The sequence below is a fragment of the Acartia tonsa genome, chromosome 6 (assembly GCF_053477335.1).
Source record: "Acartia tonsa isolate MP-2025a chromosome 6, ASM5347733v1, whole genome shotgun sequence".
Taxonomy (NCBI): domain Eukaryota; kingdom Metazoa; phylum Arthropoda; class Copepoda; order Calanoida; family Acartiidae; genus Acartia; species Acartia tonsa.
In genome coordinates, this window is record NC_137265.1 from 51,220,995 (window position 1) to 51,242,733 (window position 21,739).

Genomic DNA, 21,739 nt, shown 5'->3' on the forward strand with positions numbered 1-21,739 from the left:
TGAATATCCCTCCAAAAAAAGTCATAACAAATTTTTTAGCATGCATATTTATTTATGATACTAGCGCCTTTGAGGTCGACCCCCGAATATTTTAATTTAGTTTAAAAAAAAAAAATTGAGAGTTCATTTTATTTGGAGCCGACCACACCCCTGTTTTAGTTTTATTTTAATAAAAAAAAATACTCTACCCCAAACCTTACCATGAACTGCGAGGAGCTACATTGTGTAAAGGAGAACCATATCGGCTCAGCGGTCAGCAAGATCCTTCGGTACTGACAAACAGAGATTCTGTTACTTTTTTATAAGACTGAATTACTGAGTATCTTGAAATTACCTCTGCAAGTGTTGTACCCTACGTCAGAACACATCATTAACATTTACGTTCACCTTAAGATTCACTAATTACCACTTTTTGTCTAAAGCAAGTGTTTTATATTGGGGTAAGAAGTTTCTTTCCTCCCGTAAAATAGGCTAAAACTTGCCTATAAAAAAATTATCTTGTTCACCCCCCATCGCTTTAAGTGAGTGTTTCTATTGGAATAGACATTTTTTACACTTTTTCATACTTTATATGTTCTTTAGTTAAAAAGCAGTTTTTAAAAGCGAAGCTTTTCTATAATTAGGGTCGGTCCGTCCGTACGTCCGTCCGTCCGTAACGGATAGCTTTTTTCGTTAATTTAGACATGTTAGAATTGTCCTATCGATTTCAAATTTTGCATGGTGATTCCTTTAGTAGTTAGGTACGATTTAGCAACTCTATAATCATTACCAAAATGTCCGTACGTCCATTTTAAACATGTTGATTTTTTTAGTTTTTCAACAAATTTACTTACAATTTTGCTTTGACTCCTATACATTCGCATTCTGATTATTCAGTTCTGACATTACACAAGTGTTAATGTCCGTTTGTCCTACCGTTTCAGAGCTTCGCTTTTATGGATGTTGTCATCCTTGTTTTTAAAACTTTTTCTCTGTACCTTTCATAAAAAACCTAATACATGCCTGTAGTAATAGGTCTATTTGTTAAGAGTTTCAATATTTGTTAATTTTGCATCAGGCTAGTAACTGAAACCCTTCTAATAAAATGTTCAAATTGATATTCTTTAAAAACCAGATCCCGATCAGACAAGCGGTTAATTAGATCTTAGGCTTTATCTTTACAGATGTTGTAGAACCAAAATTAAGGGTACAGCTTAATTTCAATTCTAAGAAAGACTCTGGATTAGCTACAGGACTAAAATGAAATGAGCACCAAGAACGAAAAGTGCATGATTACAACTAAATAAAGAACTAAGTACAGATTTAAAATAATACATATATTTACATAAAATGAACATGAAACATCAAATTGAGCATAAAATATGTAATATCAAGGTAGAAATTCTTCAGTTAACACAGCTAAATTCGAACAATGTTGAACTGAAATATTTAAGTTTATAAATAAAAAGTAAACCATAAAATAAACTTAAGATCAATAGAAATATCAAATAATTATCCTTACTTTTTAAGCTGGCTAATCCAGGAATAAAACAAGAACTGTACTTGGCACTTTTCACCAGTGTTAACTTGTTATCACTAAAATATACTGGTTAGACATAAAACATTGAATATGGGAATAAAACTTTAATACTTAATCTATGGAAATTGCAAAGAACTGCAGACATAGATAAAAAACACTCAATAAAACATGACTAAATATAATGCACAGAACTGCAATAGGTCATGAATACATATTGATAAAATAATAAAATGTTCCCATAAACAATAAATAAGAATAAATAAAAATGATAAAATATATTGAACTAAAATAGATAAAAGTAAATGTTGAGTGATTGAAATATCAAAATACACTAAAGAATTATGCCCTGACCTATGCTTATATACCCAGTAATTTTTTTGTTTACATTTAAGAACAGGTTTTGTTGTACACATGTACAATGACTTTTTAATTAAATAATTAAATAAAATAGACTTATTATGCTTAAAACTAATGAAAGAATTAATAAAAAATGTTAATTAAGCTAAAATTAAGTATAAAAAACGATAAAAATTAAATAAAGATATAAAAAATAAAACTTACCATACTCTTTGCATCTTCATGATTTTTAGACTCTTTGCAATAATTAATTGATATTGAGCAAAATCAAATGGAATATAAAATACGACAATTTTATGTTTTGCAATAGCTAATTTTTCTACAACAACAGATATATAAAAGCGTAATGTGTTCTAGATTCCAAGTGTAATTTTTTATTTCAGGGTGACAAGGATGTGCTGCGTACAGAGTCGTCGCAGGAAGAAATGCGCAAAGCTCGAGTTTCATCTATACCTCTCACAGGAAATTTATTAACTATTGACATCAATTTTAAATGACGAAAAGCCTCATGAGATATTTTAAAATGTGATATTTTAAGAAATATTTTAGTTGTTTTTACCCTAAAATTACCTATTGTCTTAATACGCAAAGCAAGAGTATTCTCTGTATCTCTAACAGGAAATTTATTAACTATTGACATAATTTTTTTTTATTTCTAAAAGCTTCATTATAAGACATTTTTAAATGAGTAATTTTAAGGGACCCCTTCTTTCCCCTCCTTTCGAAATTAAGGGGTGGTAGCCGTAAAAAAAACATTTATAAAATACCTTTCTGAAGTTTGAAATCTTTTTTGGTAAAGTCAAAAACAGTCTTCTTAAATACCTATAGGTATACTTTTGAAAAAGAAGTTTTTAAAACATATCTTTTAAAATGATATTCCCTAAGTTTAAATGGCAAAACAAATCCCTATTTTAGCTTTATTTGTTTTGTACTCATTTATATGTATATTCAATACAGGGATCCTAAGGGATAAGACAATAGTCTATACATTTATTTACATCCCCAATAATGTTTAGAAATATTGCTCCATCAGTAGATGAAAATCATTGATTAAAAAGTTTGGAAGCTGCTAATCAAGATTTCATCGAAGTACCCAAAGTTTTTGAGCCAATGAATTCGAGAGTATTTCTATAAAGCTTTGGGTACCATTGTAATTTACAGTCCAATGCCCCCCCACCCCCCCCCCCCCCCCAACTAAACTGCCTTTTGTAGCTTATAGTTATTATATAAGAAGGGGAGGAGGATTAACTTCAGCGCCATTAATCCCTTCCTCCCTGAAACATTTGAAATCTTAAATATTAATGCAAAGAAGGAAGGGGGGATATTAAGAATTATGTTTCCAATTTGAAAACAAAATTATCGCCCCCACATATTTCAACACCAAAGTGTAAACATTTAAATTGAAGGAAACATGGACATATGTTCTGATAAACAATTTAAAAAGCATAGAACATTAATAATGTAGGGAGATAGATGCCAAAGGCCCAAATATAATACTAGCAATCGATAAGTTAATGTTATATTTTTTTCTTGAAGTCACAAGTACATTAATTACGAGTTAGCCCGTTCATGGGCCAAAGCATTATTCCTTATCTTATATTATTAATGTCTTTGTTTTGACGTAGGAGCAATACCTAGAGATATTTATATCATAACCATTTCCATACAAATTGTATATTCACTGAAACAAATGGCTCAAGTTTAATTGGTGTTCCTTAATTTCTACCCAAGTATCACATTTTCTAATCATCAGAACTGCTAATATTATCACACTGTGGGCTACAATTGAATCAAGACAAAAGTAAGTGCCGAGCCCTGGGACCTATGTAGGTGAAAATATACATAAATCCTTGATTATTCCATGTGGAGACAAAATATTTTAGCGGGGTCTTTTGGTTTTTTTTCAATTTAAAGTTCTGAAAAAAAATTGAAAAAAATATGAAAATCTTGAATAAAAAACAAACAAAAATTGATTTGTAATATTTTTTTTTATTCAAAGATACAAACAACTTATATAAATACTATAAGCTTTAAAAAAATCACAATTTTCAAATTTAGACTTTCAATATAAAGATTTGTAGAGAAAACCTAACAACAAATTCTAACATATTTCTGATCAACATAGCAATAAAACGTCTTTTGCAAAATCTTTATCATCAAATATAAATAGCACTTACTAAAGACTTTTTTTCATTTAAACTTATACTTTTCACATTATTTAACTTTAAAGATTGATTTTTTTAAAAAGAAAGGTTGCGTGATTTTTTTTATTCATAATTAATTGCCTAATTTTGAGATTCAGATAAAAACTTTACTACTTTATATTAATGGATAATCTTCTAGCAGCGGCTACGCCTCTAGAGGCATATGAGGCCCTTGGGTTGGGGGGGAAGTCAACCCCCCCTTACAATTACAGTTTTTTTTAATGAATAAGTCAAAAACATTTATTTTGGAGAGTTAATTCTCTTGGGATAGTGGTGGTACCCTTCCCAAAATAGTTATAAACCTTACCAGGACATATAAGAAGCTACCATGTAAAGGAGAACCATATTGGTTCAGTGGTTAGTGAGATCCCTTGGTGCACAAAGACTCACATAGAACTTGTTACTTTATTATAAAGATACATATATACACAGAAACTCTACAATCAGAGTATGTCTGTTTGTTCATCCGTCTGTATAAAAACAATACAGAATATATTTATTTTGCTATAGCGGCTACGCCCTTAGAGGCCTTTAGGGGCACTTAAGAGGTGAAGAAGGGGTTGAATTCAACAACTATATTTTTATTTTAGGCTTAAAAAGAAAAAGTTTTTTTTTGTGTGTTGTGGTCCTTTTTTAAGGGGCGATTTCTCTTCTCTTTCTCAAAAAAAGTTATAAACCTTCCAAGGACCAATGAGAAGCTACGTAGTAAAGTAAAAAAAGAACCATATCAGTTCTTGAGCATCAGAAAGATGGACAAACAGACATCAATCTATTTTGTATCATAAATAGTGCTTTAAAGCAGGGAGAGAAATATCATCTGGAGAAAAAAAAATTTTCCTATCGTTTAAAAGTTATATCCCTGTATAAAAAAAATAGGATGTCCGTGTGTTTTTTCTGTCTGTGCCTGAAGTTCTTGCTAACCGCTGGACCAATTTGGTTCTTCTTTATTGACCTATCTTTTAGACTGATAATAGGATCAACATATTAAGGAGTAGTTTAGTGTCTATTAATCCTTATATAAAAGTAACAGTTTCTGTGTCTGTCTGTTTGTGTGTGTGTGTGAGGGTGTCTGTCGGTACCGAAGATTCTTTGTAACCGCTTAACTGATATAGTTCTTCTTGTTTCAAGTTTTTCATGGTCCTGAGAAGTTTTGAGTTAAGAAAAAATTAGTTCCTACCCAACATTTAAAAAAAAACTTTTTCTTTTGCATACTAAAACTGAAAGTAGGGGAGGGGTCAACTTCCCCCCACTTATCAAGGGCCCCTAGATGCCTCTAGGGACAAAACCGCTAGTGATAAAATAATTTTTATCTTGAATTATGATTAAATTGTTCTTTTTCCATTTAATAAAATATAATTATAATTATCAACCTCAAAGAATATCCAGAATTAGGTAATTGGATTTAACAAGGGAAAAAGACAACATCCATAATTAGTGAAGCTCTTAAGTTTAAAAGAATACAAATAAAGAAAATAGCAAGTGTAACATACAGATACAAAAATATATTAATCAGAGCGAGATGGGACAATGGGCTGTTTATTAGACTAATAGAAATAGAAGAGTAGAAGAATATTATGAACCCTTTTTTCGTCAAATCTAAAAGAGAACATTCCTAGCAGACAAAAGTATTGTTTACTTTCGACTCAAGCTGATGTGGATTCTTAAAAAATGATAGACTCGCTATTCGATAGTGAGGCAAAATTATTTTTGTGAAAAATCATCCAAAAGTATTGTTTACTTTCGACTCAAGCTGATGTGGATTCTTAAAAAATGATAGACTCGCTATTCGATAGTGAGGCAAAATTATTTTTGTGAAAAATCATCCAAAAGCACATTAAAAATCTACAAAAATTGAACAAAATCATATGTTAATAACCCTCTTAAGATTTTATTTCATTTTTGTAAATTTTTTTATTCGATTTTGGAGGATTTTTCACAAAAATAATTTTGCCTCACCAGCGAGTTGCCAGCCTAAATTTTTTTTTAAGAATCCAACTTTGTTTCAAGCTTTCAAATTGTAAACGAAATTTTTGGGCAATTAATTCTGATTCCGCAAAGCTTTCTACTAAGAAAATATACTGTTAACAGCTGACTTTTATGTATGTATGAAATGAAAAAAAACATGCCTTCGTAGGAAAATGTGTACATAATTTCAACCAATGAGATCCAATGTAAATTCCGATGCGATTCTCCTATTGGCTCAATCAGACATTCCCTCTCTTTCTTAGTACCTTTATTATTAGACTAGTCCCCATAGTTTAATATAGGAATTTGTTATTCGTTGGCTTAACTACTTAGGGGACCTGTTGCGATTTTTGTTTGGTTGGATTATTAAATTAAGTGCCCAACATTTCAACCATTAACTGAAACATACAGAAGGGATATCCATGTATCATATTTGGGAATGTAAATCAATTTAGCGGTCATTGTCTTATCCCTTTAGATCCCTGAATAGTAATTAACAATGATCAATGGTTCTTTTTTTCTATGTAGCTTCTCATTGGTTCTTGGAAGGTTTATAACTTATTTTGGGAGGGTACCTCCACCATCCTAGGAGAAATCAACCCCTAAAAAAAGACCCCATTTCACACACAAAAAATAACTTTTTCTTTTTAAGTCTAAAATTAAAATCTAGAATTCAACCACTTCTTCCCCTCTCAAGTGCCCCTAAAGGCCTCTAGGGGCGTAGCTGCTAGTACCAAATAAATATATTCTGTAATGTTTTTATACAGACGGATGAACAAACAGACATACTCTGATTGTAGAGTTTCTGTGTATATATGTATCTTTATAATAAAGTAACACGTTCTATGTGAGTCTTTGTGCACCAAGGGATCTCACTAACCACTGAACCAATATGGTTCTCCTTTACATGGTAGCTTCTTATATGTCCTGGTAAGGTTTATTACTATTTTGGGAAAGGGTACCATCACTATCCCAAGAGAATCAACTCTCCAAAATTAATGTTTTTAACTTTTTCATTAAAAAAAACTGTAATTGTAAGGGGGGTTCGTCTTCCCCCCCAACCTAAGAGTCCCTATATGCCTCTAGAGGCGTAGCCACTGCTAGTAGAGTATCCAATGATATAAAGCAGTAAGGTTTTTTATCTGAATCTCAAAATTAGGCAATTAATTATGAATAAAAAAAATCACGCAACCTTTCTTTTTAAAAAAATCAATCTTTAAAGTTAATTAATGTGAAAAGTATAAGTTTAAATGAAAAAAAGTCTTTAGTAAGTGCTATTTATATTTGATGATAAAGATTTTGCAAAAGACGTTTTATTGCTATGTTGATCAGAAATATGTTAGAATTTGTTGTTAGGTTTTTTCTACAAATCTTTATATTGAAAGTCTAAATTTGAAAATTGTGATTTTTTTAAAGCTTATAGGGTGAGGCGGGGCATTACCGGTAATTTTTTTGGTTTTTTGTAAAAAAAATGGGGTAAATATTAATATTTTTAAATGGGACCAAGACCATTAGAAAGCTTACGGAAAGGACTATCAGGTCCTAATAGGACGTTATCCTAGGACTTTTAGAAATTTGTCATAATTGGACTCAAAGAAATTACCGATAAATGCCCCACGGTGGGGCATTGTGGGTAACGTCTTTTCAACCTAAAAAAAATCGATGAAAAACGGCCAAACGGCCAGTCAAACATAAATATTCATAATTAGTATAGGTTATAGGGATTATCCACAAAAATTTTCATAAAGATCGGACTATTCCTTCTATGTCAAAAATCATTTTTTTTAAAGACGAGAAATTTCGATTTTTTTTTCACAAAAATTTTCTTAAAAAATAAAATTTAAATTTTTTTATATGAAAAAAACCTGTTCTATTCACTTTTTGGCCTAATTCTTAAAAAGCCCATATTGAATTTTAGATTTTACCAAAGAAAACCTGAAAATTGATCTTAAAAATCGAATTTTAATTTTTTTTTCGACGTTACCGAAAAATACCCCGCGCGAACTTTGGTCATTTTTGAAAAAAATATTAACTCTACATTTAAGCTCTCAACGGATTTAGAAAGAGTGGGCAATTCTTAGTTCAAAAGGTTTTTACGGATCAGTTCTAGGTCTTACCAATTTTTGTGTAGGTCGATCTTTATACACCAAGGTGAAAAAAACTTTGAAGAAAAAAAATTTTCGTCCGACTTTGAGACCCAAAAAGTACCCTTAACATTCATCTCACAAAAATTTCATTTAATACTTTTTTGTAGGCAATTTAATAAGGAACAAATTTGCTTTGATGTTTTTTTCTGTCAGTCGATTAAAACATGGAGAAAAATGTCATTTTCTGAAGGTGGGTAAAAAATTACCGGTAATGCCCCTTACCGGTTAATGCCCCGCTTGACCCTAGTATTTATATAAGTTGTTTGTATTTTTAAATTGAAAAAAAACCAAAAGACCCCGCTAAAATATTTTGTCTCCACCTGGAATCATCAAGGTTTTATGTATATTTTCACCCTACATAGGTCCCAGGGCTCGGCACTTACTTTTGTCTTGATTCAATTGTAGCCCACAGTGATCACAATAGCACAAGTTTTCCATTTGTTTGAAACTCCTCATTGAACATTCCATTTTTTATATTTGCCATTGTGTCTTCTATAGACAATGGACGATAAATTGATTTACATCCCCATTAAAGATTGAAATTAGTTAGAAGTTTGAAGACTTCTAGTTTTGAACCAACCAATCAAAGTTAAATAAGAGTACCCAAAGTATTTTAGCCAAAAAGTAAGAAAATGTGGTTAAAAACTTTGGGTACCAGTATAATTTACAGCCCAATGTCCCTTCCTTCCTCCCTGGTTTTAGCGAATATGAAACACTATCCGGATGTGATGATATACGAAAGTGAATGCACACCATCTAAATACATCAAACATGAATTGTTTAGTTTTAATGAAAGGGATTAATCCCTCCAAATGTTTCTGGGATTAGTGGCAAATTAGATTTATAATCAGAGATGTTGTGCACGGAGGGAGGGGACATTGGGCTATTTATTACACTAGTCCCCAAAGTATCATGTTTTCTTATTCGTTGACTTTACAACTTTAAGGACTTTAAATTTTGATTGGTTTGTGCATTGAGTGTACAAATGTTTCAACCACAAATTTTAATATACAAAAGGTGTAATTTTGTTTATCGTAATTGAGGATACACTTCAATTTATCGGCCAGTGTCTTATCCCTTTAGATCCCTGTTTATAATCAGTGACAAATATTATGATAACGTGGTTATAAAACTTAAGGCTATGAAGATCCCCTTTCATATTTTTAAAGCATAAAACAAAATGATACTGTTACCTTTATTAACAGCTATGTTATTCTAGTTAATAATTTGAAGCATACGACAGGCATAAGCAGCTTATCAATACATACCAGGTAAAGAACTTATTTTTTTCTTACTGCCTAAAACCGGTTAGGTATTGTATGAATTTTGTTGAACTGTGTTAGACTTTAATGTACGTTTCTGTTGACAATTTTTATATATCCGGTTTGATTTTGGGCCATAGAGAAGAAAAATAGATATTTTAAAATGTTTAAAATAATTTGATCAAAATTCATTAATTGAATATAACTAAATTTTAAAACTATTTCATATCAGTAACACACAGGAAGTCTGATTTTATGATAAGAAATGCTTTTTATTTTAAACTAAAGCTGATTATTAAAAATATTAAACCTTTTTGAATATTTTGTAATTTATTTTTTATTCCAGTTATTCCATACTGGGGCTACTGGATGTATGAAAAGGGACACAACTAAAGATATTTATATTTAGTTATTCCATACTGGGGCTACTGGATCTATGAAAAGGGACACAACTAAAGATATTTATATTTAGTTATTCCATACTGGGTCTACTGGATCTATGAAAAGGGACACAACTAAAGATATTTATATCTAGTTATTCCATACTGGGTCTACTGGATGTATGAAAAGGGATACAACTACAGATATTTATATTTAGTTATTCCATACTGGAGCTACTGGATGTATGAAAAGGGATACAACCAAAGATCAGAGAGATATTGATGTTATTAGAAAGCACCACAAGTAAGTATTTATTTTTTAGTAGCGAAGCTACTTTGTTACTTTCTGTCTGTTCGTCGTCGGTCAAAGAAAGATTTACTTATCCATAGGCATTTCACTGGTTCCATGAAAAAAAAAAGCTTAGAACCTGTCCACCCATTACCAACTAATGCTTCCATACAAAGTATATATAGTAATGCTTAACTTTTGATGACAAGACATTTGTGTAATGGTTTTTCCAGAATAATTCAAAATCTGATTAATTTCCGTTAAATCAAAGGGTTTTGAGTCATACTGAAAATACAAGTATTGTAACAAAACCTAAATTTTTATAATCTTAACCGCAGAATATTCTCTATATTAGGTCTGTTGCTTGATAACAAGCGGATGTGTTACATGTTACGCCTTTTTTAGGTTTCTATGGTGCGAGGAAGGAGATGGGGAAAACAGCTGGGAGGTTCAGCTTGCCAGGAGATACTATGATAAACTATTCAAGGAATATTGTATCATAGATTTATCAAGGTATAAACTCTAATCATAGAATAATAATGTATATAAGTAGAACAGTAATATAATAGTATGTACAGCTAGCCAGGAGATACTATGAAAAACTATTCAAGGAATATTGTATCATAGATTTATCAAGGTATTAACTCTAATCATAGAATAATAATGTATATAAGTAGAACAGTAATATAATAGTATGTACAGCTAGCCAGGAGATACTATGATAAACTATTCAAGGAATATTGTATCATAGATTTATCAAGGTATTAACTCTAATCATAGAATAATAATGTATATAAGTAGAACAGTAATATAATAGTAGTATGTACAGGTAGCTAGGAGATACTATGATAAACTATTCACAGAATATTGTATCATAGATTTATCAAGGTATTAACTCTAATCATAGAATAATAATGTATATAAGTAGAACAGTAATATAATAGTATGTACAGCTAGCTAGGAGATACTATGATAAACTATTCAAGGAATATTGTATCATAGATTTATCAAGGTATTAACTCTAATCATAGAATAATAATGTATATAAGTAGAACAGTAATATAATAGTATGTACAGCTAGCTAGGAGATACTATGATAAACTATTCAAGGAATATTGTATCATAGATTTATCAAGGTATTAACTCTAATCATAGAATAATAATGTATATAAGTAGAACAGTAATATAAAAATAGTATGTATAGCTAGCTAGGAGATGATAATGTTGAATTTATAAACCCATTCACATCATATAAAAAGTCCCATAAGTATTGAAGCTAGGACTAAAACACTTATTTTAATGGATATAGAAAATATGTGGATATATTGACAGGGGAAAATTTGTCGTCAATTTAGGTGGCTAAAATGGAACTTAATTATTGGTCAGTTCGTTCATCCAATAAGAGAGGAGGGGATGAGTTAATGGGGGTTGGAAGGGAGGTATTGTCATTTTAGCCAGCTGCGATTTAAACTACACTTTTTTATTGTTATAAATCAGTCATAAAATAAACAAATGCTGGTAACTACAAATGTTCGTAATAATATAACAATTTAATTTAGTGTCTTATCTTTTCCTGTATTTTTAACCCCTTTCCAATAAAAATATTCTTATCTATATAAACTATGTTAAAATGCAATTATATTTTAGTTTGACTTTGAATTTTGTGTCCTGGAAATCTATTTTTTTGTGATTATTTCAGTGAGGGGATCCTAAATTTGATTGGTACCATCAGGGTGTCGGAGCCGGAGCCGGGAGCATCAACATTTTTGGTGGAGCCGGAGCCGTATTTTTCGTTAAAAACGGCTCCGGATTAGCTAAAAATGATTTTTTAAAGTAATATTATAGTTTGGCAACGGTCTATTTCCATATAATAAACTGAAAAACTATTGTTACTTAACAAATAGACACACATCCTTCTACTTTTATATAGCTTTAATCAAATAAAAGCAAGATATTTTATATTATTTATTTTATTTTATCAAATTCAATAATGAAAAAAAATTGATATATTAATTTTAAGGTAGGAGCCGGAGCCGGAGCCGCATCAAAATTATACGGCTCCGACACCCTGGGTACCATAGCTTTATAACCATACTCGCTTAAAACTTTTGGGTACTTTTATTGATTGGGCGTTTTCAAACAAATCTTTTTTACCTATTATTTTATTCTACAGAAGAGGTAATTGTTGCATCATCATTGGGAATGTACATAGATATGTAGGTAATTGTCTTCTCCTTAAGATTCATTGTTTATCCTAAGCTTAGGATCATAATGTAGCTTACTTTTACTTTTGGCATATTTTAAAGAGCCTACCATCCGAAAAGTTCCTGAAACACGTTTTTTTTTATGAAAATAAAAGATATTAGTCATTTTTACTTTATCGTGATATATGTTTCAAAATAGATTTCACAAGTGGATGACAAAATCCTTATCTTGCTTATATTAGCGTAGCTTCTATACAATTACGCTATATATATGACGTATAGCAAAATTACCCCTTCTGTAGGTTACAATTGGACACTCGACTGAATGAATCAACCAATCAAAATTCAATTAAAGTCCGCAAAGTTAAAAAGCTATCAAATAAAAAAAACGTTATGATAGAACTTTGTGAACTAGATGTAATAACAGCCCAATGTCCACTCCCTGCCTGAGTTTCTTAACCTTCTTGATAATTTACTTTTGACGGATGAACCTTAGTTATAGACTAGCTACGCTACGGTTAAAAAGCTATTTCCTTGTTATAAAACTAGTGTTAACTCGTCTTATTGTTACACAAAAATGTTGTTAGTTTAATTTCTCAATACAATTTTTCATTTTTGTTATAAAAGTTAGTTAAATTTGAATTTGTATTCCAGTTTGGCTTTGAAGAAACTTATTAATATCTGCGGAATTAGAGCGGTTCTCAGAATAGTTAAAAATCATATACAGCATTGTATTACAGACAATTTTCCACGAATATTAAAATAAGAATCATAAAATTAAATACTGTTTTATTATTTCGGGCCTTCGGCCTATTTGGTCCAACAAAAACCTGTTTTTAATCGTAGAAAATTGTCTAATACGATGCTTTACATGTTTTTTTTAGTGTATCTGAGAACTGGTTCATATCCAGCGGATAATAATCGAGGAAAGCTGGCTATATTACGACGCGATAAAAAGCTATTACTAAGTACAGATTGATTGGTAGTAGGTTTTAAGCAATCCTTAAAATATTTATATTTTTTAGAAACCCTCAGAAACTAGAGGCGCAGAAACTATACATTTTATATTTAAAATATTATTGTTAGTTAAAGAAGGAAGTATTTGCTGATAAGACATAAAGTCATTTAGTGCTTATCAAAATATTTTAAACTTTTATAGAATTAAGGGTTATGTAATTTGTCAAGTATTTTGTTTGATTTGAAAACTTTTAAATGTTCAATAAGATTAAAATGGCCAATAAAATTAGCCCAGAGATGCCGAAGGCACGGGCTTGAAAAAACAGGTTTTAATATGATTACATATTTTTATATTCCTAGAAAACTGGATATAATACGATGCTATACATGATGTTTCAGTATGGCTGAGAACCGGTTCTGATACACCGGATATTAATCTGATTTGAAGCCATATTGGAAAATTTTAGATATTTAGAAATAAGTCTTGTTAGGCACAACGGTCTAAGGGTGGATATTTGGCAAAAAAGTCATGGCCAAATTTTCTTATTTTAACTTGATATTATTGATTTACATACCCCAGCTCATGCATAATGGACAATGAAAAGAAAAAATAACGTTTGGAACTAAGTTTTTTGTTATCTCAAAGTTGGGTCAAATCAATATTTTTTGAAGGTCAAAAATCTACTTTTTATTTTCTACCTAGATATGAAAAATAATTTTTTTTTGCATAAATATCGATTAAAAACTAATTTCGTTCATATTATTTACAAATATATACACCAAATCAATAAATAAAAACATTTTTATTATATATTTTACCTCATAAGTGTTAATTTTATGCCTTGAAAGTAAATTTATGAAATAATTTTCGTCATTTTTTAATTGAAAAATTTAGCAAAAAAAATTAGTTTTCATCAATTTACTCCAAGTTGCGCTGCCGACCCCATACCAAACCATATATGATTCTAAATTTTGAGAATATAATACAACTTTTAGTTAAGTTTCCAGAGTGGGGTCGGTAGCGCAACTTTAAAAAATTTTAATCTGAAAATTGCCTGTAAAACCTAACTTTGGGGGGGGGGGGGAATTACAAATCATAACAGCAAACTTAATTTCTCTGTTATTCCATTACTATTAAAGATAATTGAGTAAAACTTTTTAAAATTAATCAGTAATTACATGAGAAACAATAATTTTAAAGGAAAACCGCGACTTATCCGCAATACCCGCAAAAAAATCCGCCGCCCGCAGATTTAAAAAAAAAAACATTTGTTGCTTATAGGTCATTTCTTTTTTGGTTTTAGTGTTTAGGGAAGGTGTTTGCAACTCTAGTCCTTAGAAGGAAAGTGCAAAAATAAATTTTGTAGTAGCGTAGCTACTTTCAAATTCGCAAAGTCCGTCAGTCTGTATGAATCGATATGTAAACGTCGTGAATTTCTTTGCTACGACTCAAGACGGTTGAAAGAAAATCATTTTATGAACATTATCTGTACAAACAACCATCTATTGTTAGATTTATTTGGTCCGTCGGTCTGTCGTTAATTCTCTTACAGACATCATATATCTGTAGGGAAAATTTGATCTACTACGCAGTTTTATTTTGTAAGAAAGCTGATTTTTTTGTGATGATTAAGCTCACCAACAAGCATCTACTCTTTAGTTCACTTGATCATCTCATCTGTCTGTAAAACTCTAAGAACATTAAGATTTCAAAGAGTAAATGTGTTCGTTTCTTCTGTCCTTTTTTTTGTAAGATACAAAGCATTTTTATGTTATGATTTAGCTGGCAAATACTGTTTTAGTCTATTACTTGGTCTACCGATTTTTCTTTACTGTTCTAAAATGAATTAAAGTTTGTTTGATATCAATTTTATGATGGTCATCTTATTTTTGGTTAGATAGGGGGGGGGGCATATATTCCAAAAAATATTTAGTTCAGTTATAAGAATACTTTTTTCCTTTAAAACTCAGTCTGATACCTTTAAAAACAGAAGTAAAATTTTAACTTCTGGTTTGGTAGTAGAAAGGGAGGGGGGGTGGTGGTGTTGGCCCCTGTAGGCCCTTGAGGGACAGTACTAAATTTAAATAGGTACTTATAATGGTAGACTATACAGATAGAAAAATACACATAAGATAGTTTACAAAAAAAAATAATCAATATCTTTAATAGAAAGCTTGAATATCCAGTCTCAATATTCATTTTCTTTAAGTTTAAAAAGACCTAACCCCTCTTAAATAAATTATAAATATTAAAAAGCAGTTGTAAGTGGATAGAAAAAGGTGTATTATAATACTTTTATTCAAATATATCAATCTTTTCTATTGACTCCAAACTGCCAAAGGAGATAGCAAATAAAACGGCGGAATTCGGCGGTAGACGGCGGTTTCGGCGGGAAATCCCTATTATTTATTAATAATCGTTTACCTAGGGTAGTATTTGATTCAGGGAAAAAATTTGGTTCAATTATCTTTAAAAATAACAGAGTAGTAACAAAAATCATATTTTAAAAATCACCCCTTTTTGGTTACCCCCCAATCACATTCCTGTGCACGCACCTATACATGACCAACTTTAAAAAGTTGCCTAGTGTAATATATTACTCATAACTTTTTATTTTAATGAATTCGGACTGGTAGAAGTGTAAATATTTAAATTTGATTAAAGCTATACCAAATTTCCACTAAACCCCTTAAATAGACCATAGTGTTAGGCTATCATGGAATTGTCGTGTCTTAGTCTAAAGAAAGTATAATCATATTTGTTTGTCTAGAAAAAGACTTTAACTTTAATTTCTTTTTCAGTATGGCTTCGAAAACCGGTTGTCAGCCAAAGAGAAAAATCATATATAGCATTGTATTAGATTTTTTTTCATGAATATTAAAATAAAATTCATGAAATTAATTGGCTCTTCTTGGCTAACAGAACTGGTTTTAATCTTAAAATATTTCATTTTATTATCCGCGAATAGCTGTCTATACTACGATGCGATAACTGACTATTCTTTTATCCCTGAAAACATTTTGATAATTTGATAAGAAATTAATTTAATTTGTCAATTTGAAACCACAATCAAGTATTAAATATTAGTTTCTAGTGAATCATAAGCTTCATAAGTTAATTATTATTTATATTATATTAAATTGAAGAGCTATTTGTAATTTTGTTCCTTTGATACACAAAGACAGACAGACATCCTAATACTTTTATGCTAAAATGGAAGATATTGTGAAGATTTTCTTAATAAAAAGACCGAAATATCCAGAGGATCTTTAGGAAATTTCTTAACTGAAATAGTAATCTCATTCGTTTGAGTAGTTATCGAGATCTTAAGCTTCAGACATAAAAACTTTATATTAACGCTGTTATTCTGTAATTGGCAATGATCACTATTAAGACAGACTTTATTGTTTTGTTTAGGTATAAAGAGAACAAGTTTGGTATGCGATGGAGAATTGAGAAAGAAGTTGTCATAGGTAGGATGATTTTCACAGGGATCTAAAGGGATAAGACAATGGCTGATAAATTGACATCACCAGTAATGATTAAACCTTCTGTAGATTAGAATTGGTGATGAAAACGTTTGGACTTTCAACTTAATGAACCTGCCAATCAAAATTCAATAACATTCCCAAAATTGTTTAGCCAACGAATAAGGAACCTTGATTATAAAACTTTGGGGACTAGTGTAATAAGCAGCCTAATGTCCCCTCTCTTCCTAATATTTTCAGCAGTACAATTTCTTTACATCTATGGTATGTCAGTCATGGGATGGAGAGGATATTGGACTGGAAATTATACTTGTCCCCAAAAGTTTTTGACTATGTTCTCTCATTTGTTGGCTGCCTTTAGTAAATCTTGATTTGTTTGTACAAACTAGCAGTTAATAAACTTTTAGTTTCTAAAGAGAGAATTATGTATTTCATATAAATTTTCCACGGTTATTTTGTACATAAGACGGTCAATCATTCAAAGATTTTGGGGAACATAGTCCATCTCAACGCACTTTCTCGGTAAATAATAAGACAAGAAATAATTTGCTAGTTAAACCTTATAAAGCAAAAAAAAAAATGAATGTAATATTGTTTTTATGGATTTTTTGTACTGTTTAAGAATCTACTATTCTTATTTTGAATATTGATTCTTATTTTTGCGTCACTGTAAAATAATATAATTAAATTTTGTTTAGGAAAGGGACAGTTCGTGTGCGCGAACAAGAAATGTGACGAGGTCAACAAATTAAGGCATAAAAATACATTATTTTAAACAGCTAATCTTTTTTACAGGGAATTGTAATTTATACTGGTACCCGAAGTTTTATAATATTACTCTTCTTTAAGCTTTGAGTATTTTATCAAATCTTGATTGTTTGGTTCAAATTAACGATGAACAAACTTTTCAACCAATAATTTTAATCGTCAGAAGGGGTAGTAAAATTTTATTGATCATTTAGGATGTAATTGTACATCAATTTATCGTTCTTTTCTTATCCCTTATAATTCCTGATTAGAAGTGAACATTTTAAAAACAATGCTTATTTAAATTTAGAATATTTAAAGTATGTCTCTAGTTCACACATAAGGTTAAGTCTATCAATTTTACTGTCACAGATTAATTATCTTTTTTTTTATCTCTGCTAGTCTGGAAGTTGAACTGTTATCAACTTTGAATTAGCAATTCTGAAACATCCTTCTAATCTAATCTAACATTGTCAAAATTAGAAGTAAACATTCTGTAAACAATGCTTATTTAAATTTAGAATATTTAAAGTATGTCTCTAGTTCACACATAAGGCCAAGTCTATCAATTTTACTGTCACAGATGGACTTTTTGTCTGATAATTATACAAAAAAAACTCTAAAACCTAACTTAATAAAGTGAAACTTTTTTTGCTTCACTCTTAGCTTCTTAGGGTTAAGTCAGGAAATGGCCTAAAACTATCCCTGAGAAGTACAACCCATTTCGACTAGCAATATTTAAAATTTTAACTTCAGGCTATTATAACATTCTTCTATAATATTACACTACGCCCCCTAGTAGTCTCTAGGGCCACTTAAGGTAAGGGGATGAGTTATATCGCCCTTCACTGTTAATTTTAGTTTAAAAAGGAAAAAGTTCTTGGAAAACACTTTTTTTCATATTTTCCCCCTAAAAGAAAAACACAAATAAATATTGGAAAGGTATTATAAATCCATCAAAATGTGAAGTAATATCACAATTGTTCCATAAACCTGGCAAGGAAAATTATGATTGATATTCCATTCACGCCATAGTCGCCCGTCAAATAAAATTGGCGAGGTTAATATTTTTCTAAAAAAAAGAATATTACCAGTGGAATTTTAAGCTTAAAAATTAGACTTTTTAAATATTAGGGAAATAACTTAGTCTTTCCTAATTTTGAAATAAGACTAGCTTCGTCGGAAACATCTCGGTTCAGTGTTTTCATATAACATTCCATCTCTTTATATTATGAAAAATGAAGATTTAGAGAAATATATTAATCACTTTGATAGAGTAAACTGATTTTAAGCAGAGCAGTTACTCTATAATTCTCTTTGTCCTCAACGTTATGGGGGGAAATGTGATTTTTTTGGCTACTATTTAAAGTAGACTGCTTATTTTTTGGTAAAGCATATGATCCAGTAAACAATTTTCGTAATCCGTTAGTCTGTCAGTCATGCTTTAATAGACCAATATATTTTATACAAAGGGGGGGGGGGGTAATGCAATTATCTCGTAATCAATGTATAAATGGCACTTAGAATTCGAATTTCGATCTAAAATTTTGCATGAGTAAACCTTAGTAGGTCTATTTAACCTAAATCGAACAAAAAGTTGGAAAAGTAACGGCTAAGCCATTTTTTTGGTATTCTCAATGTAAATCCATCACGAAACCTATCTCCACAATATTTTTTAAAAACCTGATTTCTACGTAATTTATGACAGATTTGCACTAAAAATAGCCAAAAAAAACTGCTAAACGGCTGAACCGTTAGCCGTTACTTTTTCAACTTTTAGTTCGATTTAGGGAAAATAGACCTACCAAGGATTACTCATGCAAAATTTCAGATCGAAATTCGAATTCTAAGTGCCATTTAATCATTGATTACGAGATGGTTGCATTAACCCCCCCCCCCCCTTACCGTATTTTTTCTTTTTTTATAACTAATGTCATTAACGATCTACTCTGTAAATCACTTTGTCTTTTTGTCCTTCCATAATTTTTTTTCTAACGATGTCATCCTTGTCATCCTCATTTATTTTCATTGTGAATCTAACGTTAAGAGGAACCTTTTTCCATGTGAATATGAGAAAATAATGTATTTTTGACACAGGACATGGGAAGTTAATTTTGTTAACTTTCTAGGACGGACGGACCGACCCTAGTTATACAGTAGCTTGGTCCACTATAAAGGAGCAGGGGTTTCTGCGATCAATAAGGCAATTCTTGGGTAAACCACCTTTTTTGTATAAGTGTACTTTGCTACTTATGGATGTTGTCATCCTTGTTTTCCATGTGAATATGAGCTGAGAGAAAATAATGTATTTTTGACACAGGACATGGGAAGTTAATTTTGGTTACTTTCTAGGACGGACGGAGGGACAGACCCTAGTTATACAGTAGCTTAGTCCACTATAAAGGAGTAGAGGGTCCTGTGCTTGATAAAGTAATTGGCGGGTAAACTACCGATTTTGAATAAATGAACTTCGCTACTTATTGGTGTTGTTATCCTTGTTTTCATGTGAATATGAGGTGAGAAAAATAATGTATTTTTGACACAGGACATGGGAAGTTAATTTTGGTTACTTTCTATGACGGACGGACCGACCCTAGTTATACAGTAGCTTAGTCCACTATAAAGGAGTAGAGGGTCCTGTGCTCAATGCGGCTATTGGTGGATAAACCACCGATTTTGAATAAATGAACTTCGCTACTTATTGGTGTTGTTATCCTTGTTTCCATGTGAATATGAGCGGAGAGAAAATAATGTATTTTTGACACAGGACATGGGAAGTTAATTTTGGTTACATGGAACATGGTGAAAAGAAAAATGCTCTAGGTAAGACATTTTTTTTTAGGGATCCAAAGGGATAAGACAATGGCTGATAAAAAGATGTACATCCCAACTAATAATGCACATAATTACTAGATTTCAATTAGTGGTTGAAACGTTTGGACACTCAACTAAATGAACTAACCAATCAAAAACAATAAAAGTTCCCTAAGTTATTAAGCCAAAAAATAAGTAAACGGTTTTTATAAAAACCTTGGGGACTAGTGTAATGAACAGCCCAATGTCCCCTCCCTTCCCTGATTTGAGAGGGGATATGGACTGTTAGTTACACTAGTACCCAAAGTTTATAATAACTTTAAGCTGTCTTCAAAACTTCCTGTACAATTATTATTTTTATTGGTTTGTTTATTAAGTAGGGTGTACAAACGTTTCCATCACTAGGTTTAAACAGAAGTGGTAATTTTATTTATCATCATAGGTAATGTATATCAATTTATTGTCCATTGTCTTCCTGAGTTTAAGGTCTAGATTATTTTACTTGCTTTTTTCCACTACTTTTCTGAAATGTTCTTGGTTTTTACATCATTTATTTTTGTTTGTTAAATGCAGGGAATGATTAAAGGAAGATATCTTATACCTTTTATTTAAATCTTAAAAATATTATGTGGGGGGGGGGGGGGTTACGTAATTTAAGTTATTTTACCAAGCTATCTTATTCTTAGGTTCAACAATTTTGGGTTCTTAAATTTTGATTAGTTGGTTCTAAACTATTTTTGGTCGATCTATTCAACCATTAATTTTTTAAAATTAATTTTCTACAATATGGGTAATTTTATTCATTATCATTAGGGATGTACTACAATTCATCGTTCATTGTCTTATCCCTTAAGATCCCTGGCAAATATATATAATAAACATAGCTGAACATTATTTAGTACGTTAAAAAAAAATTTCTTATTATTTAATAAATAGGCATAAGTTTTCTTGCTGTATTAGAGTTTACTATTGTAATATTTTATATTTCACTTAAAACACAATTATACTGTATTAAATATAAAAAGTAAAATAATTTTTCTGACACGTGATTAATAAAAAGGGGTGTTGATTTACGTTTTCAATGCAAGTAATAACAAAACTAGAACGTTATTATTACATTTCCAGTATGGCTTTGAAACCGATTAATATCCGCTTATGTTCATAGATTTATAGTCCATTTTTTTGTCCATTAAGATCCCTTTATACTAGTCTATTATATAAAGTAGTATAGTACTATGTCTGTAGATAAAAATCTCACTAACCATTGAACCGATTGAGTTCTCCGTGTTAGAGATCCTTCACATAGGTCCCGGGTTGGGTTTAGCTGATTTAATTTTTTGTTTAGGTCTTGGGATGTTTTTATGCTTTTTTCTGTTCTTCTTTCCTAGGAACACATCCGCTATTA

General features: G+C 30.7%; 1 protein-coding gene across 2 annotated transcripts in view; it reads left to right on the top strand.

The window, feature by feature from the left end:
- Positions 1 to 21,739, top strand: part of LOC145322904 (protein FRA10AC1) — a 31,317-nt gene that overhangs the window by 6,169 nt on the left and 3,409 nt on the right. The window contains exons 5-12 of one of the 2 annotated variants that reach the window (XM_080165255.1): positions 2,260 to 2,336; positions 9,424 to 9,463; positions 9,801 to 9,815; positions 10,068 to 10,138; positions 10,529 to 10,636; positions 16,703 to 16,758; positions 17,472 to 17,526; positions 20,288 to 20,343. In XM_080165255.1, coding sequence (XP_080021381.1) covers positions 2,260 to 2,336; positions 9,424 to 9,463; positions 9,801 to 9,815; positions 10,068 to 10,138; positions 10,529 to 10,636; positions 16,703 to 16,758; positions 17,472 to 17,526; positions 20,288 to 20,343 — 478 coding nt within the window. Of the gene's footprint in view, positions 1 to 2,259; positions 2,337 to 9,423; positions 9,464 to 9,800; positions 9,816 to 10,052; positions 10,139 to 10,528; positions 10,637 to 16,702; positions 16,759 to 17,471; positions 17,527 to 20,287; positions 20,344 to 21,739 lie in introns of both variants that reach the window. The other variant, XM_080165254.1, reaches the window with a different exon arrangement.